Source organism: Aquarana catesbeiana, linkage group LG06 (assembly GCF_042186555.1).
Source record: "Aquarana catesbeiana isolate 2022-GZ linkage group LG06, ASM4218655v1, whole genome shotgun sequence".
NCBI lineage: Eukaryota > Metazoa > Chordata > Amphibia > Anura > Ranidae > Aquarana > Aquarana catesbeiana.
This window is the reverse complement of record NC_133329.1, coordinates 211,417,236-211,435,378: the sequence shown is the minus strand read 5'-3', so window position 1 is coordinate 211,435,378 and position 18,143 is coordinate 211,417,236. Positions and strand designations below refer to the sequence as shown.

Here is an 18,143-nt window from a genome sequence, read left to right as displayed (position 1 = left end):
TCGGCACAGTGTGAGCAGTCTGGCTACACTGACACGCCTGTCTTTTTTCATTATGCAGCACCGAAGCGATCCTCTCCTGCCTCTAAACAAGAGAGTGGGTGAGGTCATGACTCCTCCCTTCCTGTACAGAGGGAGAGATGGTTACTAGGCTGGATAGCTGGTTGCTATCCAATGACAGAGTGGGTGGGTTGCCAAGGGCAAGGGGCTGAAAAGCATCAGCACGTGTTTTCTATAGTGTGAGGCAGCTTTGGGAACAGAGTATTGAGGGGAGCAAGTCCTGCAAACAGGTGTAGTATGTACAGTACAGTGTCAGCAGGGTACAGACCAGTCTTATACACTGGCACCATACAGTATAATCATACCAGTCTGTACCCCAACTCTGTACTATATATGTTATACACACCAGTCCGTATATAACGTACAGTAGGGTGTCAGTATACAGACTGGTCTATACCTAACGCCCTGTGCTGCGCCCTCCTAACGCCCTGTGCTGCGCCCTCCTAACGCCCTGTGCTGCGCCCTCCTAACGCCCTGTGCTGCGCCCTCCTAACGCCCTGTGCTGCGCCCTCCTAACGCCCTGTGCTGCGCCCTCCTAACGCCCTGTGCTGCGCCCTCCTAACGCCCTGTGCTGCGCCCTCCTAACGCCCTGTGCTGCGCCCTCCTAACGCCCTGTGCTGCGCCCTCCTAACGCCCTGTGCTGCGCCCTCCTAACGCCCTGTGCTGCGCCCTCCTAATGCCCCACCCCCAGTACATGTCACCCAATGACTGTCCCATCCCCTTCCCCCAGCGATCACAGCCTTTTTCTTCTCAACTTTCCCACCCCACAATCCCCATTTCACCCCAACCGCAACTACCCTGCCCTCACTTACCCCTCTACTCCCCACCCCTCCAAACTCCCTAACAAAATAAGACCCCCCCACCCCTTTGCGATAGGTATCGGCGAGTACTTGCAATAAAGTATCAGTGCAACCCTAATATACATATACACACATACATACACAAAGATATATTATATTATGCACTGCTCTTGAAAACGCAAGTCTTTTGGAATAGGAAAGTCTTTTTGAGCAGCTACACCATCAACCAGACCGATAAGGGTTGAACCGATGTATTAAGTTGTACCAGACCCAACTTCGGTTATTATTTAGGAACAATGTATTAGAGGATATGTGATGTACAAGATCATATAAAACACATATGTATTGGAACACCACAAATATTGTTTTTAAAAGTGCAAGTAATTTTATGCTTGAAATAAAAATAAAATGAGTTTTCATATGTTTATGTATGGTCAAAAAAAGTACTTTAAATGACCAAACCCCCCCCCCCCCCCCCCCACCTTAATTTAAAATGGTTTGACTTAACACTTTGCCATCTTTGCTGGATAGCTTGGTCTGGTAAAGGAAGTTGAAAAACAGACTTACTGGCCTCATACTACTACAGTAATACTACTGTAAGACTATCATGTGTCATTTTTAATTTTGGTCAATTACACTAATATACAAGGATGCCTTCAATATTTGCAGACTATAGGCAATCCTATTAACTTCCAGTGACGATTTTTAAGTAGTAAGCAATAGTACAAGAAGTGAACAAAACTACGACATACTTTGCACCCGCTAATGGCAAAAACAGTATAAGTATATGAGGGCATGTTCAAATATTTGAATGTATATGCATGCCCTTTCTAGGCATTAAACAGAATACTTACTAAGCTTGGATTCCCTGATGTAAACCAGCATGTACGCATTTGTACAGTGCCGTACAGACAGGTCATCATCATGGCCTCCATAATTATGCTCAATAGCCTCTTCCTTTGTACATCTTGAAACTACATCGTCATCAAATTTACACCACTGGAGGGAAGACAAAAAGAAAAAGAAAAAAAAAAAAAAAAAAAAAAAGAGAAGGTAAAAGCATTTACAATGATAAACCAGAATCTAAATAATGGAGAGGAGCTCAGAAACCATGCTGTAGCAGTAAACAAATAAATTACAACAGTCATCAGATCATGACACCTATTAGGTAATACAAACATCTTCCAAATGAAGCAGTGAAAAATGTATGGCTTTCTCCATCGATTACTACAAAAACAATTACTTCACTAAATGAATGGGTACAGTTTTGGGCAACTTTTTGTAGACATTTTATGTATTCTAATCATTGTTGAAATCACAGCAGTAAAGCTAGCCTCAAGAACACAACTGAAAATAACAAACGTTCACAGTGAATTATTCATAACCCATCACCGGGTTTTATTGCTTTAAAATATAAATAACACTTCCGCACAACAAAATTTTACTGTTCAGATATCTACCCATGGTGACTCACAACGTGGCAGTAAGGGCGAGCAATTGTGATATCACTAGGTTGCATCACAAAGACACAATTGCATAACAAAGAACTAGAGTTTACATTATTTTGTACTTGCCCAGTGCATGTTTGAGGGCAGTAGTGTAGGTAATGACAGGAAGCTTGAAAATGTGGCTGTTACTGTCCTATAATTTGGAGAAGCAATGTTAGCCAGCAGATGAAATGGACAGATCTTTTAACCAATACCTCCACCACTACTTCACAACCCAAGTAGGAGCATAGAAGGAGATGAATCCCTGGCCAGTCGGGGGACTGAGGATAATTTGGATTACCAGATGATGATATACCTCTATGGAAACATTGATACAGATCAAATCGATTTGTAACACACTACACATATTACTACTAAAATTACATACAATTACACATATGCTGTGACCTGTGTATGACAACAATATGATTAATGATAATTATTACTTCTAGTTTGATTCCACTGCTACTGCTTCGGGCATAATACAAAGGATGAGTAAGCTTCTGCAGATTTTTCTTCTTCTAGAGATTACCAGTTGTCTAGAATTCAGCTTTAAACATTTAGGCCCCTTTCACACTGGGGCAGTGGGTGCGTCGGCGGTAAAGCGCCGCTATTTTTAGCGGCACTTTACTGTCAATTTTGCGGCGCTATTCGGCCACTAGCATGGTGCTTTTACCCCCTGCTAGCGGTGAAGAAAGGGTTAAAACCACCCACAAAGCGCTGCTGCAGCAGCGCTGTGCCGGCGGTATAGCCGAGCTGCCCATTGATTTCAATGAGCAGGAGCAGTGGAGGAGCGGTATACACACCGCTCCAAAGATGCTGCTAGCAAGACTTTTTTTAGCGTCCTGCCAGTGCACTGCTCCAGTGTGAAAGCCCTCTGGCTCTTTCAGGTCACTTTGCAGGTGCTATTTTTAGCGCTCTAGCGCCTGCAAAGCGCCCCAGTGTGAAAGGGGTCTTAAGATCATTGGTGGAAAAAGTAAACCAAACCTGTAGATCTAGTAACCAAACACCTTGTTTACATGGGCAGCAGTAAAAAAAAAAAAAAAAAAAAAAGGCTGATCTAGAATGCCTGGCAGCTCCTGCTCTACCACCATCTGAAATGTGGATTGCGTAAAGAATGCAACAGATGTAAGCCCTATTGGCCATTCAGCAACTGCTAAGCAGACCTGCAACATTTTAGGTGGTGGTTTGGCTCTATTTTGACTACAAACTTAACTTTTTAACTCAAACTGCTAACAGTTCAGCATGTTTATGAAGTTTCTTGAAACAATTAGAGCATTTGCATGATTTAAATTGGATGTAAACCCGATTCACGAAATTTGAGCTGGGCACATATATCTGCAGTGTTTTAGCTCTCTTCAAAGCATGTTCAGTAGCTGTCTTCTGCCCCATTCTTCTATCAGCCTGATAACTCCTGATAAGTTCTATGTCACATATGATAAATTAAAAGCAGCCTTTTTGGGTTTTGTGTTGGGGAGGATTCTATAAACAGATTAGCACATAGCTGAAAGTCTCTACCTATGAGGAGAGGGGGTGTGTGCCTTTCCTCCAATCAGCTGTCTTGGCCGTATGCCCAGGCTTCACTGCAGTGCTAACCAGGAAGAGAAAAATCTAACAGGATGTGCACTTTCTAAACAGTATATAAAGCTGAAGACAGAAGATATACATGTAAAACATGTAGGGAGATTTGTATCATCCCTGTGTATCATCTGAGGCTGTTCACTTCACTGGGTATATGTGAGGGTTTACATCCACTTTAAGATGGACAATCACTTTTAAATAAGAGTTTCCCTTCAAAACTAAATATTTTGAAAAACATACCCTTGCTCCTAAAAACAGTTGCCAGCTATTACACTGACCTTTTCATTGAGTAATTTTGGGCTAGGTCAACACTGCTGCGATGTGTTTAACAGTGCCTTAACCACCTCCCACTCTATAGCCGAAAGACTGCTACAGTGCGGCCCTTAATTGCTGGGAGGGCGTCCATGTACGTCCTCCCAAGATCGAAGCACACGTGGCGCACTCTGATCAGCAAGTCAAATGAGACTCGGCTGTTTACAGACCGGAGTAAGGGGCTGATCCCGGCCCCTTACCACGTGATCAGCTGTCAGCCAATGACAGCTGATCATGTGATGTAAACAGAAAATCGGTAATCGGCTGTCAGCGTAAGGAGAAAAAAACAAAAAACAAACCACAAGCTGATCACCGGAACAGGGAGAGTCACTGCTGCTATGCCGTGCCCACCATCAGCGCCGCCTCATCAGGGCAAAATTTTCAGTCTTTTCTTTCTCTGCATATTCTATGGGCCAAAATTGCACTGGAATCACACCAAGGTAGTACAGGAATCTTCTCCAAAATTGCTCTGTGCCAAGTAGCATTTATGTGAACGGATGCAACTGAAAACATGTATTTTCTATTGTCATGCGATTCTGTGCGACTCAAGGCGCATCTGAAATTGGACTACAGTGAACCAGGCCTGAGTTACATGATATACAAAAAGAGGACAACCACCCCAATTTATAGTTAGCCTCTGCAGTAAAGTGCACATGGAAGGGAAATGCACATTACAGACAGACAGATTTTCCAGCACCCTTACCAGCTAGCCATCAGAAAAAAAAAAAAAAACTGACCCTGTCTTACAGTTAACTTAAAAAAACAGGGTTTAGTTAGACATGTATACAAATATATGTGGAAGCCACAGTGCCTACTCCAAGGCAAAGCCTAGTTAGAAAGGGTCAATTGGTTTGTTTTTTGCAGGATAGCTGGTAAGTGTGCTGGAAAATCTTTGTGATGTACATTGCCCTTCCATGTGCACCTTACTGCACAGGCTAGTTAAAAATTGGGGTGGTGACCATCTTTTTGTATAACTTGTCTGCTGGATTTGGCAAGGGGGCAGTAACTAAATTAATTAGGCTATTTAGAAAACCCACAGCGCTCAACACAAATCTAATTTACCCAGTTACTAATGCATCAAAAAGCTCACAGCAAATCGACCAAACCAACAAACAAAATGGATAAAAACAAAATTTCAATAATACATGACAATAGAAAACAGCCATATGCTCCATACAATCCTGAGGTTAAGGCGTGGAGACCTATTGGATGCCTTCATCTGCCATTGTGCTCTTGCTGGGCATTTAAAATGTGTCCCTGTGCCTTTCAGGTATATCTTGATTCTGTTTTAAGGAGTGGGCCCCCTCCAAGCAAACCTGCACTTCATTTATCCACTGCTACAGTGCGTAAAAATAGGATTGTCATACTTACCATAAAATACATTTCTCTGAGTTCATTGACGGACACAGCGCTCCACGTACAGAATCATAGGTTATAAATCGCCCCCCCCCCCCCCCCTCCTCCTACAGGAGGACACTAGGCAGGAAAAAAGGCTGAAAAGTCCTATGTGGCATACATCCCCCCTCTCTGCTATAGGCCTTCAGTTTAGTAACAAGCAGTGTCAGAAGTATTTAAAACTCCATAGAGGGGTGGGTGCGGTGTCCATCAATTAACTAAGAAATGGATTTTACGGTAAGTACAAAAATCCCATTTTCTCTTTCATTCATTGACGGCCACAGCGCTCCATATTTAGAACCATAGAGACATCCCCAAGAGGTGTCAAACATGAGGGGTGAGACAACAAAATAAATCCCAAGGCCAAACCCAAGAGCCAACTAGGTAACAGGAGCGCAACAAAAAACTGGAGTCCAAACTGAACACACACCCTCAAGAGGGAACAGACCCTCCAAATAGCGGCCTGCAAAACCAAAAGAAGCAGCCACAGATGCCAGCACATCCACTTTGTAGAATTTTGTGAGTGGTCGACAACCAAGTGGCCGCCTTGCAAACCTGCGCCACTGATGCCTGATGACAGAAGGCCAAAGAAGCACTAAGCGCCCGAGTAGAGTATGCTGCTGCAGGGAAAAGAGGGACCTAACCCTTGATAGAATAGGCCCGAGTAACCGTCTGATACATCTGGAAATGGTCCCAGAAGAAGCACACAGCCCTTTTCTTGTCTCGTCCGTGATGACAGCGAGTCTGATTACTGAAAAGAATTAGTGGCTGCCAAATACACCCGAATCACATTCAGGGCATGCAAAGAAAATTCCTTAGAATATTTGGGCCTGGAACACAGGGAAGGCAACACAATGTCTTTATTCAAATGTAAATCAGAGACTACCTTAGGGAGGAATGACGGACATGGGCGAAGAACCACCTTATCTTTGTGGACCACCAAGTAGAGGGTATGACAAGATAACACCACCAGTTCCAACACCCTACAAGCAGAGGTAATAGCCACCAAAAAAAAATCGCCACCTTCTGGGATAGCATAAGCAGGGGAATTTCTAGAATATTTTTCAAAGGGAGGCTTCTGCAGAACTGAAAGCACCAAGTTCAGATTCCACGGTGGTAGAGGCGACCGCACCGGTGTGGGCAGATGTCGAGTCCCTTAAATAAAAGTATTGTACCAGGGAGGGTGTGGCCAGGAGATGCTGAAAGACCGCCAAGGCCGATACCTGGCCCTTGATGGTACTCAAGACCAATTTCTGCTCGAAACTTTCTTGAAGGAAGGTCAAAATCTGAGCCACCGAAAAAGAACGGGGGTGAACTCCAAACGACTTGCACCACGAAATGTGCAAGTCGTTTGGAGTTCAATTAGGAGAGAGGGGGTGGGGTCAGGCCACAGCTCCGTGTCTGAATGGACACCAGGAACTGACTCGAGTGCCCCCATAGCAAGCTGCTTGTTGTGGGGGCACTCGACAGGAGGGAGGGGCCAGGAGCACATTAGGAGGTACCCAAAATAAAAGAATGATCCAGGCTGCTCTGTGCAAATCCACTGTACAGAGCAGGTAAGTATAACATGTTTGTTATTTTTATAGAAAACAAACAAAAAAAAAAAAACACACACACTTTACAAACGTTAAGGTTTCTTGGCTGTCGCATGGCAACTCAGTTTCAGCTCCCTCCATAAAATTTTCCATAGGATTAAAGATTGGAGACTGGCTAGGCTACTCCATGACCATAACCTCCCTGGTGGTAATCCTGAGTGTGGCTCGGGGCTCATTTTCAATACCAAAAGTGGTAACCCCGAGCCACACTTGGGGTTACACCATAGTATCGCTGTACCATTTCTTACCTTGTCCCTATGATCCCCCAGTGTCCTCCCGACTGTGTCCAGCATCCGTCTTCCGGGTTCCCTTCCCTGCAAGCTGCGTGGGGGGGGGGGGGGGGGGGGGGGGGAGCCAGGCAGGAAATTCAAAAAAGTTGAAAACATAACCTACACACAATACATTGTAATTTGTTAGTATTACATTACTGTATCAAACCATTTCAGCTCAGTTTTGTCCAGTGCCCTGCCTGCAATTTTACCGTTCTTTCTGCCTGGAAACTTGAGAACGTCCATGGCATCCCAAAAGCGTTCCTTTAGGTCAAAAGCGGTTTTAGACCGCTAGAAAACAGCGATGGTAACTTAGAATCACTTGTAGAATTGAGCGATAGTGATTCAAGGGGAAATTCGTCAGACATGGAAAGTGACGACTGCGACAATTCTGCAGCTGAGCTCAGTGATGTGCAAACTTGGTGCTCGATTGACTGTGGTAGGGATCAGGCAGCGCCCCCAAGATTCACATTTACTGGAGCATCTGCTATGAAAGCAGATGTTGAACACGACAACCCTTTGGCATACCTACAATTATTTTTGACCGATGAGGTTATTGAAAAAAAAGTTACGGAGATAAACCGGTACAAAGAGCAACAATTAGCTGCTACGCATCTGACATTTCAAAGAAGCAGAAAGTGGGAACCAGTGACCAAAGATGACATTTGTAAATTTCTGGGCCTAATACAGGGTGTTGTGAAGAAACCCCTGCAGAAGTGGTATTGGATAACTAATAAATTACTTGCCACTTCATTCTTTGGCACAGTCATGTCAGCGTACACATTTTCCCTGATCATGAAATATTTACCACTTCGAAAACAACAAAGAATTTGACGAAACTACTCATCCTGCACCAAAATACATTGCATCAAAGAGCACGGTTTGGTGTAAAATCCTACATGCTATGCAAATTGTCAACTGGCTACATTTGGAATTCAGTCAGTCATACACTGGAAAAGGAACAAAATTCAATCCAAAACACAGCAACTATGGAATGGCAACATCTTCCATTCTTTCACTCATTGAGCCATTGCTAAATCAGGACTATTGCGTAATAACCGGCAACTTTTAGACATCGCCTGAACTTTGATTTTCTTCTGCAAAACAAAACAGATGCCTATGGAACTGTTGGGGCTAACCGGCACAACATGCCGCCAATAAAAAGCTGAAGACTGGAGAAATGGTTGCCTGGCAGAAAGGCAAAATGATGGCACTACAAGAAAGATGTGTGCCCAATGAGTACAGTTCATAATACCTCCACTGTTATGGTATGCACGAAAGGTGGGAAAGAAATCATGAAGCCACAAGTAGTGATAAAAAAAAAATATGAACAGCGCTTGCAGGATGTGGACAAACCCACACTTCCTAGAAGTTAGAAGTGCAATGAATTAGGTGCTCATACAGTGCCTTGCAAAAGTATTCACCCCCCCTTGGCTTTTTACCTATTTTGTTACATTACAATGTTTTTTTAATCTGAATTATATGTGATGGATCAGAACACAATAGTCTAAGTTGGTGATGTAAAATTAGAAAAATATATGCATAAAACTATTTTTCAGAAATAAAAAAAATGATAATTGGCATGTGCGTATGTATTCATCTCCTTTGTTATGAAGCCCATAAAAAGCTCTGGTGCAACCAATTACCTTCAGAAGTCACATAATTAGTGAAATAATGTCCACCTGTGTGCAATCTAAGTGTCACATGATCTGTCATTACATATACACACCTTTTTGAAAGGCCCCAGAGGCTGCAACACCAAAGCAAGAGGCACCACTAACCAAGCACTGCCATGAAGACCAAGCATCTCTGCAAACAACTAAGGGACAATGTTGTTGCGAAGTACAAGTCAGGGTTAGGTTATAAAAAAAATCCAAATCTTTGATGATCCCTAGGAGTACCATCAAATCTATCATACCCAAATGGAAAGAATATGGCACAACAGCAAACCTGCCAAGAGACGGCCACAAACCCAAAACTTACGGACCGGCAAGGAGGGCATTAATCAAAGAGGCAGCACAGAGACCTAAGGTAACCCTGGAGGAGTTGCAGAGTTCCACAGCAGAGACTGGAGCATCTGTACAAAGGACGACAATAAGCCATACACTCCATAGAGTTGGGCTTTATGGCAGAGTGACCAGAAGAAAGCCATTACTTTTAGCAAAAAACAAAATGGCACGTTTTGAGTTTGCGAAAAGGCATGTGGGAGACTCCCAAAATGTAGAGAGGAAGTTGCTCTGGTCTGATGAGACTAAAATTGAACTTTTTGGCCAAAGAAAACGCTATGTCTGGCGCAAACCCAACACATCACATCACCCAAAGAACACCATCCCCCCAGTGAAACATGGTGGTGGCAGCATCATGATGTGGGGATGTTTTCCAGCAGTCAGGACTGGGAAACTGGTCAGTGTGACGCATACAATAGGACAATATAACAGAAAAAGGTAAAATGTACATAACTATTCACCCCCTAAAGTCAATACTTTGTAGAGCCAACTTTTGCGGCTATCACAGCTCCAAGTCGCTTTGGATAAGTCTCTAAGAGCTTGCCATATCTTACCACTGGGGATTTTGCCCATTCCTCCTTGCAAAACTGCTCCAGCAAGTTGGATGGTTTGCGCTTGTGTACAGCAATCTTTAAGTCTGACCACAGATTTTCTATTGGATTGAGGTCTGGGCTTTGACTAGGCCATTCCAAACACATTTACATGTTTCCCCTTAAACCACTCAAGTGTTGCTTTAGCAGTGTGTTTGGGGTCATTGTCCTGCTGGAAGGCGAACCTCCATCCTAGCCTCAAATCACAGAGTGATACAGGTTTTGCTCAAGAATATCCCTGTATTTAGCACCATCCACCCTCAACCCTGACCAGTTTCCCAGTGCCGACTGCTGAAAAACATCCCCACAGCATGATGCCGCCACCACGTTTCACTGTGGGGATGGTGTTCTTTGGGTGATGTGATGTGTTGGGTTTGCACCAGACAGCATTTTCTTTGAGGGCCAAAAAGTTCAGTTTTAGTCTCATCAGACCAGAGCAACTTCCTCCATACCTTTTGGGAGTTTCCCACTTGCCTTTTCGCAAACTCAAAACGTGCCATTTTGTTTTTTGCTGAAAGTAATGGCTTTCTTCTGGCCACTCTGCCATTAAGCCAACTCTATGGAGCGTACGGCTTATTGTCGTCCTATGTACAGATAGTCCAGTGTCTGCTGTGGAACTCTGCAGCTCCTCCAAGGTTACTATAGGTCTCTGTGCTGCCTCTCTTATTAATGCCCTCCTTGCCCAGTCCGTGAGTTTTGGTGTGCTGCTGTCTCTTGGCAGGTTTGTTGTTGTGCCATGTTCTTTCCATTTGGTTATGATAGATTTGATGGTGCTCCTAGGGATCAAAGATTTTTATTTTTTTTAGAACCTAACCCTGACTTGAACTTCTCAACAACATTGTCCCTTACTTGTTTGGAGAGTTCCTTGGTCTTCACAGCAGTGTTTGGTTAGTGGTGCCTTTTGCTTAGGTGTTGCAGCCTCTGGGGCCTTTCAAAAAGGTGTGTATATATATATATATATATAATGACAAATCATGTTACACTTAGATTGCACACAGGTGGACATTTCACTAATTATGTGACTTCTGAAGGCAATTGGTTGCACCAGAGCTTTTTATGGGCTTCATAACAAAGGGGGTGAATACATACGCAGATGCCAATTATAGTTTTTTTTATTTCTGAAAAAATAGTTTTATGTATATATATTTCTAATTTTACTTGATCAACTTAGACTATTGTGTTCTGATCCATCACATATAATTCAGATTTAAAAAACATTGAACTAAAGGCTGTAATGTAACAAAATCGTTAAGTCAAGGGGGTGAACACTTTTGCAAGGCACTGTATATCATCTTTTTTCTTGAGGTTCTAGCACTTTTGTGACAGCTGCAGCAGATTCATTTATTTCACATATTTTCAACACTTGCATTACATTTAGCGCAAGTATTTAAGTTCACACTTCACAAGTAGTGATAAACTACAATAACACCATGAGAGGTGTCGACAGAGCCGACCAAGCAATGACATTCTACCCAGCAATGAGGAAACAGCAAAAGAAGTACTACAAAATGATCTTCAGGCATCTTCTTGAGCAGGGGTCTCAACTTACTAAACAAAGGGCCATTTTATTGTCCTTAAAGTGGAGTTCCACCCACTTTTACAACTCTTCAGCATCCCTCACTAAACTGTGCACTGTAAACAAATTGGATATTTTTTTATTTTTTTTCTCAGCACCTGCTGTATATCTGCTGTATTCATTTTTCACTTCCTCCTCCCTGGCCACGGCCCATCGCACCATTTCCTGTTTGCAATGCCTCCTGGGAAGGGGCGGCAACTTCCTCTGACACTGCCGTTGCTATGGAAACCTGACCTGAAACCTATTACACTGCTTGTGCTGCACTGAGCATGTGCGAGATCTGCAAGGAGGAGATCCAGGAAGAAATACAGTCTGGCTTCAGATGCCCACACTTAAGATGGCCACGGCCTGCTGTAAGTTTATAAAATAACAAACTACTGCTATAAACTAACAAAACAGACCTTAGTTTACAGACTAACTTTACTAGAATACATTAAGCTTGTGTATTATAGGGGTATTTTTATTTAAAAAGCATAATTTCAGCCGAATTACCACTTTAAGATTTTTGTGGGGCCGGACTATGGCCATTGGGAGTAAAAAAGGTCTTGATGACAATGGAAAAAACAATGCCCCATCTTTGGTGTCAGTGGGAGAAATTGTGCCCTGTCGGTGTCATTGGGAGGAATTTTGCCCCATTATTGGTGTCATTGGGAGGAATTTTGCCCCATTATTGGGGTCAGTGAAATCTGCCCCATTGTAGGGATCAGTGTATGAAAGTGCCCCAAGTGCCAGATAAAAGCAAAGGGCCGCATCTGGCACCTGGGCCATAGTTTGGAGACCACTGTTCTTGAGAAATGCTTGTGGAATGCCTACATTCTGCTCAAAAAAGAGTGACAAGCCCATGATTCATTTTAAGTATCTTTGTGAACCACCAAACACCATCAATGGCTGTGACTAGAGCTGGACGTCACGCTGTAGGCGTGGTGGACCCAGAAATTCTGACTGGCCTTCACTTCATGGACTACAGCCCACCAACCGAGAAAAAGTCAGCACCTATAAGGATGTGCATGGTTTGTTGCTTGAAGGGAGACAGTGGAAAGAAATATCACAAAGGAAACCAGGTTCCATTGTCCCGATTGTGGCGTTGGACTTAGTGCAGCCCCACGTTTCAAATTTTTTCATACCAGGGATGTTTACTAAACCAATATGCAGCGTCTAGTATTACAGTGACTAGTAATATTGCACCCTTGTTTGGACAAATTTCAGTGTTGGTTTGATTACATTATTGAATAACATTTTTTTTAGAATCATTTATATTATAATTTATGATTGTGTGTTTCAAACGTTAACATATCCAGAATGTCTACTAGACTCTCGTTTCGACAGATTTAAGCAAGTTGTTCCTAAGAAATACAGGCCTACAATATAAAATAACTAATTTCCATGCAAAGCAATGTACTGCTTAGACATTCAAAAATACTGACATAATCAGACCGCCAGAGAGGTTAACGTGCATCTTGTAGAGCCACTGCTTTGTTGCCTCGGTGGTATGTTTTGGGTCATTGTCATGCTGGAAGACCCATCAACAACCCATCTTCAATGTTCTGGCTGAGGGAAGACTGTTCTTATCCAAGATTTTACAATACATGGCTCCGTTCATTGCACCCTCAATGCGGCACCTAGTGGTCACAATAAGAAGCAACGTAACATGACGGCGATTCACGCAGCCATGCCATGTTTCCGCAGTAAAACTACAGTGGCTGGTCAGCAAGCGGTTAAATGAGGCACCTCCTACACTGAGACTTTGTATTGCCATCCCTGTATAATTGAAAAGAGATAGGATATTTATAACAGCTTACTTATAAAATCCTTTTCTTGGAGTACATCACGGGACACAGAGCCACAGTAATTACTGTCTGGGTTACATGGCACCTTTAGGTGATGGGACACTGGCATATCCTAAACAGGAAGTTCAATTCCCCATATAACCCCTCCCCTTACCGGGAGTACCTCAGTTTTGTAGCAAAGCAATACACGTGTAACCAGAAAGAGGGAAGGGACCTCTGTGTCCCGTGATGTACTCCAAGGATTTTACAGGTAAGCCGTTATAAAAATCCTATTTTCTTTATCGTACATCACGGGACAGAGCCATGGAGGCTTAGTGATGCACTGCCCACGAAGCACTAACAGCCCTGGTGGAGTGCGCTTTGACCTGAAAAGGTGGAACCTTCCTCTTCAAGCCATAAGCTTGAATTACCTGCCTAGTCCATTTTGCAATAGTGGATTTTGATGCTACCTGTCCTTTCCTAGGACCTTCCGGCAACATGAACAAAACATCTGTTTTCCGAATCTGAGCAGTCGCCTACAAATAGATCTTGACCGCTCTCACTACAGCCAAAGAGTGTAGTGATTTTTCTTCCTTAGAACATGGTTCTGGAAAAAATTAAGGTAAAACAATATCCTGGTTTAGGTGAAAATCTGAAACCACCTTCGGCAGAAAGCTAGGATGAGGACGCAATACCACTCTATCCTTGTGAACGATTAAATATGGCTCTTTACAAGAAAGAGCCGCCAGCTCTGATACCATTCTTGCAGAAGGAATGGCTACCAGAAAACCCTAGTTAGACTTACCGGTAACGGTATTTCTACGAGTCTTTCAGGACAGCACCTGGAGAGAGCGCAGCTCCACCCACTTTCCCAGGAAACACTGCAGTCAGTTTCTTTAAAGACCGGACACTTCCACCATGGCCTCAGTTGTTCATAGAGTACCTCCAGCCATGCTGAAATTAGATAAGCAGAACACAGCAATAACACATCTTACAACCTCAAAACTTAGGGCGGGTCATCGGCGCTGTCCTGAAAGACTCGTAGAAATACCGTTACCGGTAAGTCTAACTAGGGTTTTCTCCCTTCGTCTTTCAGGACAGCACCTGGAGATGATAAAAGAGTACTTACTCTAGGGTGGGACCACCGCCTGCAGGACCTTCCTGCCAAACGACTGTTCCGCTGCTGATAGCAAGTCCAACCTGTAGTGGCGGGTGAAGGTGGAGAAACTTGTCCACGTGGCCGCTTTACAGATCCGACCCGGGGAAGCCCCTGCCCTCTCCGCCCAGGACGTTGCTACTGCCCTTGTTGAATGGGCTACTACCCCCTTAGGGGGCTCTGCTCCTGAAGCTTTATAAGCTTCGCTGATGGCCATTCTGAGCCATCTACCTATGGTGCTTTTGGATGCTCTATACCCCTTCCGTGGACCAGAGAAGAGAACAAAGAGTGAATCTGATCTTCTAAAATCTTTCGTTATCTCTATATAATGTAATAAACACCTTCTCACGTCCAGGGAATGGAAAGACCTCTCCTTAGCACTGGACGGGTTAGGACAAAAGGTAGGGAGAATTATCTCTTGTTCCCTATGAAATGCTGATGCCACCTTTGGCAAGAAACCCGGGTCAGTTTTTAGCACTACCCGGTCTGGAAAAATATAACAAAAAGGTTCTCTTATGGAAAGAGCTTGTAACTCGCTTACTCTCCTAGCTGAAGTTACTGCTACTAACAGGACTATTTTTAACGACCATAGCCTGATTGACGCTTCCTCTGGAGGTTCAAACGGCCCTTTGATTAGACCCCGCAGAACCACAGACAGGTCCCATCTAGGAAAAAACTTAAAAGGTATTGGCCTAGCTCTGGCCAATGCCTTGAAAAACCTAATAATAAGCGGCTCCCTTGATAACTGCCTCTCAAGAAAAACCGATAATGCAGCTACCTGCACTTTTAGGGTGCTAGCTGCCAACCCCATCTCCATTCCCTCATGGAGAAACTCTAGCACTGAAGCGATTTCCTGTGGCGAAAGTATCCTAATCGCACACCAGCTATTAAATCGTTTCCACGTTTTGAAGTAGATGGCCCTGGTAACCTCCTTACGACTGTTCAGCAGGGTAGAGACCAGTTTATCTGAAAGGCCCTTATTTTTTAACATCTGCTCCTCAGTAACCAACCTGTCAACCTGAGATGCTGGGTATTTGGGTGATGAAGGGGGCCCTGCGTTAGGAGGTCCTTCCGAAGCGGAAGCTCCCAATAAGGTTCCACCGCCATCCCCTGTATTGTTGCGAACCAAGCCCGTTTGGGCCAGAAAGGAGCCACCAGAATCATAGTCGTGTTCTCTTTCTGTAGCTTTCTTAAGACCAAGGGGATCATCTGAAAGGGGGGAAAGGCGTAGCACAACTGGAATTTCCATGGCTGCGCTAATGCATCCAATCCCTCTGCCTGATCCTGCCTGTTCAGTGAGAAGAAGGCCTCTACTTTTGCATTCTTTTGGGATGCGAAAAGATCTATTTGGGGCATTCCCCATCTTTCTGTTAGTTGTTGAAAAGTCTCTACATTTAGACTCCATTCTGCTTCCAGTACTCTTTCTCTGCTCAGAAAGTCTGCCATAAGGTTTAAATCTCCCTTCAGATGTATCGCTGTTATGGAGTTTAGCCTGTCTTCTGCCCAGGCTAGAATCTGGAGTGCCAAGGATAGCAGAGCCCTGCTCCTTGTTCCTCCCTGCCTTGATATATAGGCCACCGCTGTGGCATTGTCCGATAGGACCTGAACATGATGGCCCCGGACTGTTCTTTCGAAGGCCCATAGACCCAAGAGAATAGCCCTCAGCTCTCTCCAATTGGAGGACTTTCTGGCTTCCCAGTCTGTCCAACTCCCCTGAGCCATCTGCTCGTCCAGGTGGGCGCCCCAACCCCAGGAACTTGCGTCTGTTGTTAATCTTTTCTGCAAAGGAAAACTCCAGAGCAGACCCCTGTTCAGGTTTGAGTGATTTCTCCACCACCAAAGCTTCCTCTGAACCCGCGCAGGTATCCTTATTAATTTTTCTAGGGACTCTCCATAGGACCAACTCGTTAAAATTGTCTGCTGGAGCTCCCTTCCATGTAGACGTGCCCACTGCACCGCTGGAATAGTCGCAGTGAGTAGCCCTAAGACCGACATAGCTGCTCTTATGGAGATTGGCATATTCGTCTGCGTCTTCTTCACTGCCTCCTGAAGCTTCTCCCTCTTCCCTTCGGGGAGAAAAATTTTCTCCTGGATGGAATCTATCGTGTAACCCAAGAATAGTATGGTCTGAGATGGAATCAAGTTTGATTTCTCCTCGTTGATTATCCATCCTAGACCTACCAGGTGTCTCATTGTCTTTTCCAGATCTCTCACTAACAGGTCCCTTGTTTTGGCAAAAATTAGTAGATCGTCCAGATAGGGCAGGACTGATACCCCCTCTACTCTGAGTGGGGCCAAGGCCTCCGCCAGGACTTTTGTAAAAATCCTCGGAGAAGATGACAGCCCGAAAGGGAGAGCTCTGAACTGGAGATGAAGGGTAGATTCCCCCAGTTTTATCGCAAACCTTAGGTGCTTCTGAGATGTTGACGCTACTGGTACATGCAAGTATGCATCTCTCAGGTCTATGGAAGCCATAAAACATCCCGGGGTCAGGAGATTCTTTACTGAGAATATTGTGTCCATCCTGAACTTCTTGTACCTGATAGTCTTGTTTAGAATCTTCAGGTTCAGGATGAGCCTGAATTTTCCCGACGGTTTCTTCACAAGAAATATGTGTGAATAGCACCCCTGTTCTAATTCCCCAGGGGGTACGTTCACTATCACCTTTTGTAGCATCAAGTCCTTCAGGATAGCTGTCATTGCTAGTGACTTTTCTGAGTCTCGGGGAGCCTGGGTTATGTAAAAACGCACAGGAGGAGGTTGAGAAAATTCCAGCCTGTAACCCTCCAAGATGGTCCTGAGGATAAACTGGCTGCTTGTTATAGTCTTCCACTGTAAAAAGAAGGTCTGTAACCTTGCTCCCACAGTTGGCTGACCGTCACTGGGTTTTTGGGCTTGTGGTTGGGGGGCGAAAAAGTACTCCTGACTTACCCCTCCCTCTTTGAGACTTCCAAGGCCTTTTGTAGCCTGCCTCTTTGGTATCTGGGATCTTTCGAAAAGCACGAAAATTTCTGTTGCCTTGCGGAAGTACCTTCTTCTTTATAGGGAAAGCCTTCTTTTTGTCAGCTGTTCTGTCAAGAATAGCTTCCAGCCCAGGGCCAAACACTAGATCACCTTCAAAGGGTAAACCGCATAATTTTGTCTTTGAAGCAGTATCCCCTGTCCATGTCTTGACCCATAACGCCCTGCGAGCTGAGTTTATCAGAGCTGTGGATCTGGCTGACATCCTGATTGACTCCGCTGAGGCATCTGCTATATACCCTACCGCCTTTGATAACACCGGTAGCGTATCTAGCAGATCCTTACGAGGCGTCCCTGCCTCAATGTGGATCTTCAGCTGCTCCAGCCAGTGTTCCAGATTTCTGGCTACCACAGTTGAGGCCATGGCAGGCTTCAAATTTGCTAAAGAAGAATCCCATGCCTTCCTTAATAGGGAGTCTGCCTTTTTGTCCATGGTATCTTTAAGGATACCCATGTCCTCAAAGGCCAGGTCAGTATTCCTAGATACCTGGGAAAAGGCTGCGTCTAGTCTTGGCTTTTTATTCCAAATATG

At 44.3% G+C, this 18,143-nt stretch overlaps 1 protein-coding gene across 3 annotated transcripts in view; it reads right to left on the bottom strand.

The window, feature by feature from the left end:
• Positions 1 to 18,143, bottom strand: part of USP7 (ubiquitin specific peptidase 7) — a 636,127-nt gene that overhangs the window by 288,045 nt on the left and 329,939 nt on the right. For all 3 annotated transcript variants that reach the window (XM_073632969.1, XM_073632970.1, XM_073632971.1), the window contains one exon: positions 1,712 to 1,856. In XM_073632969.1, coding sequence (XP_073489070.1) covers positions 1,712 to 1,856 — 145 coding nt within the window. The remainder of the gene's footprint in view (positions 1 to 1,711; positions 1,857 to 18,143) is intronic.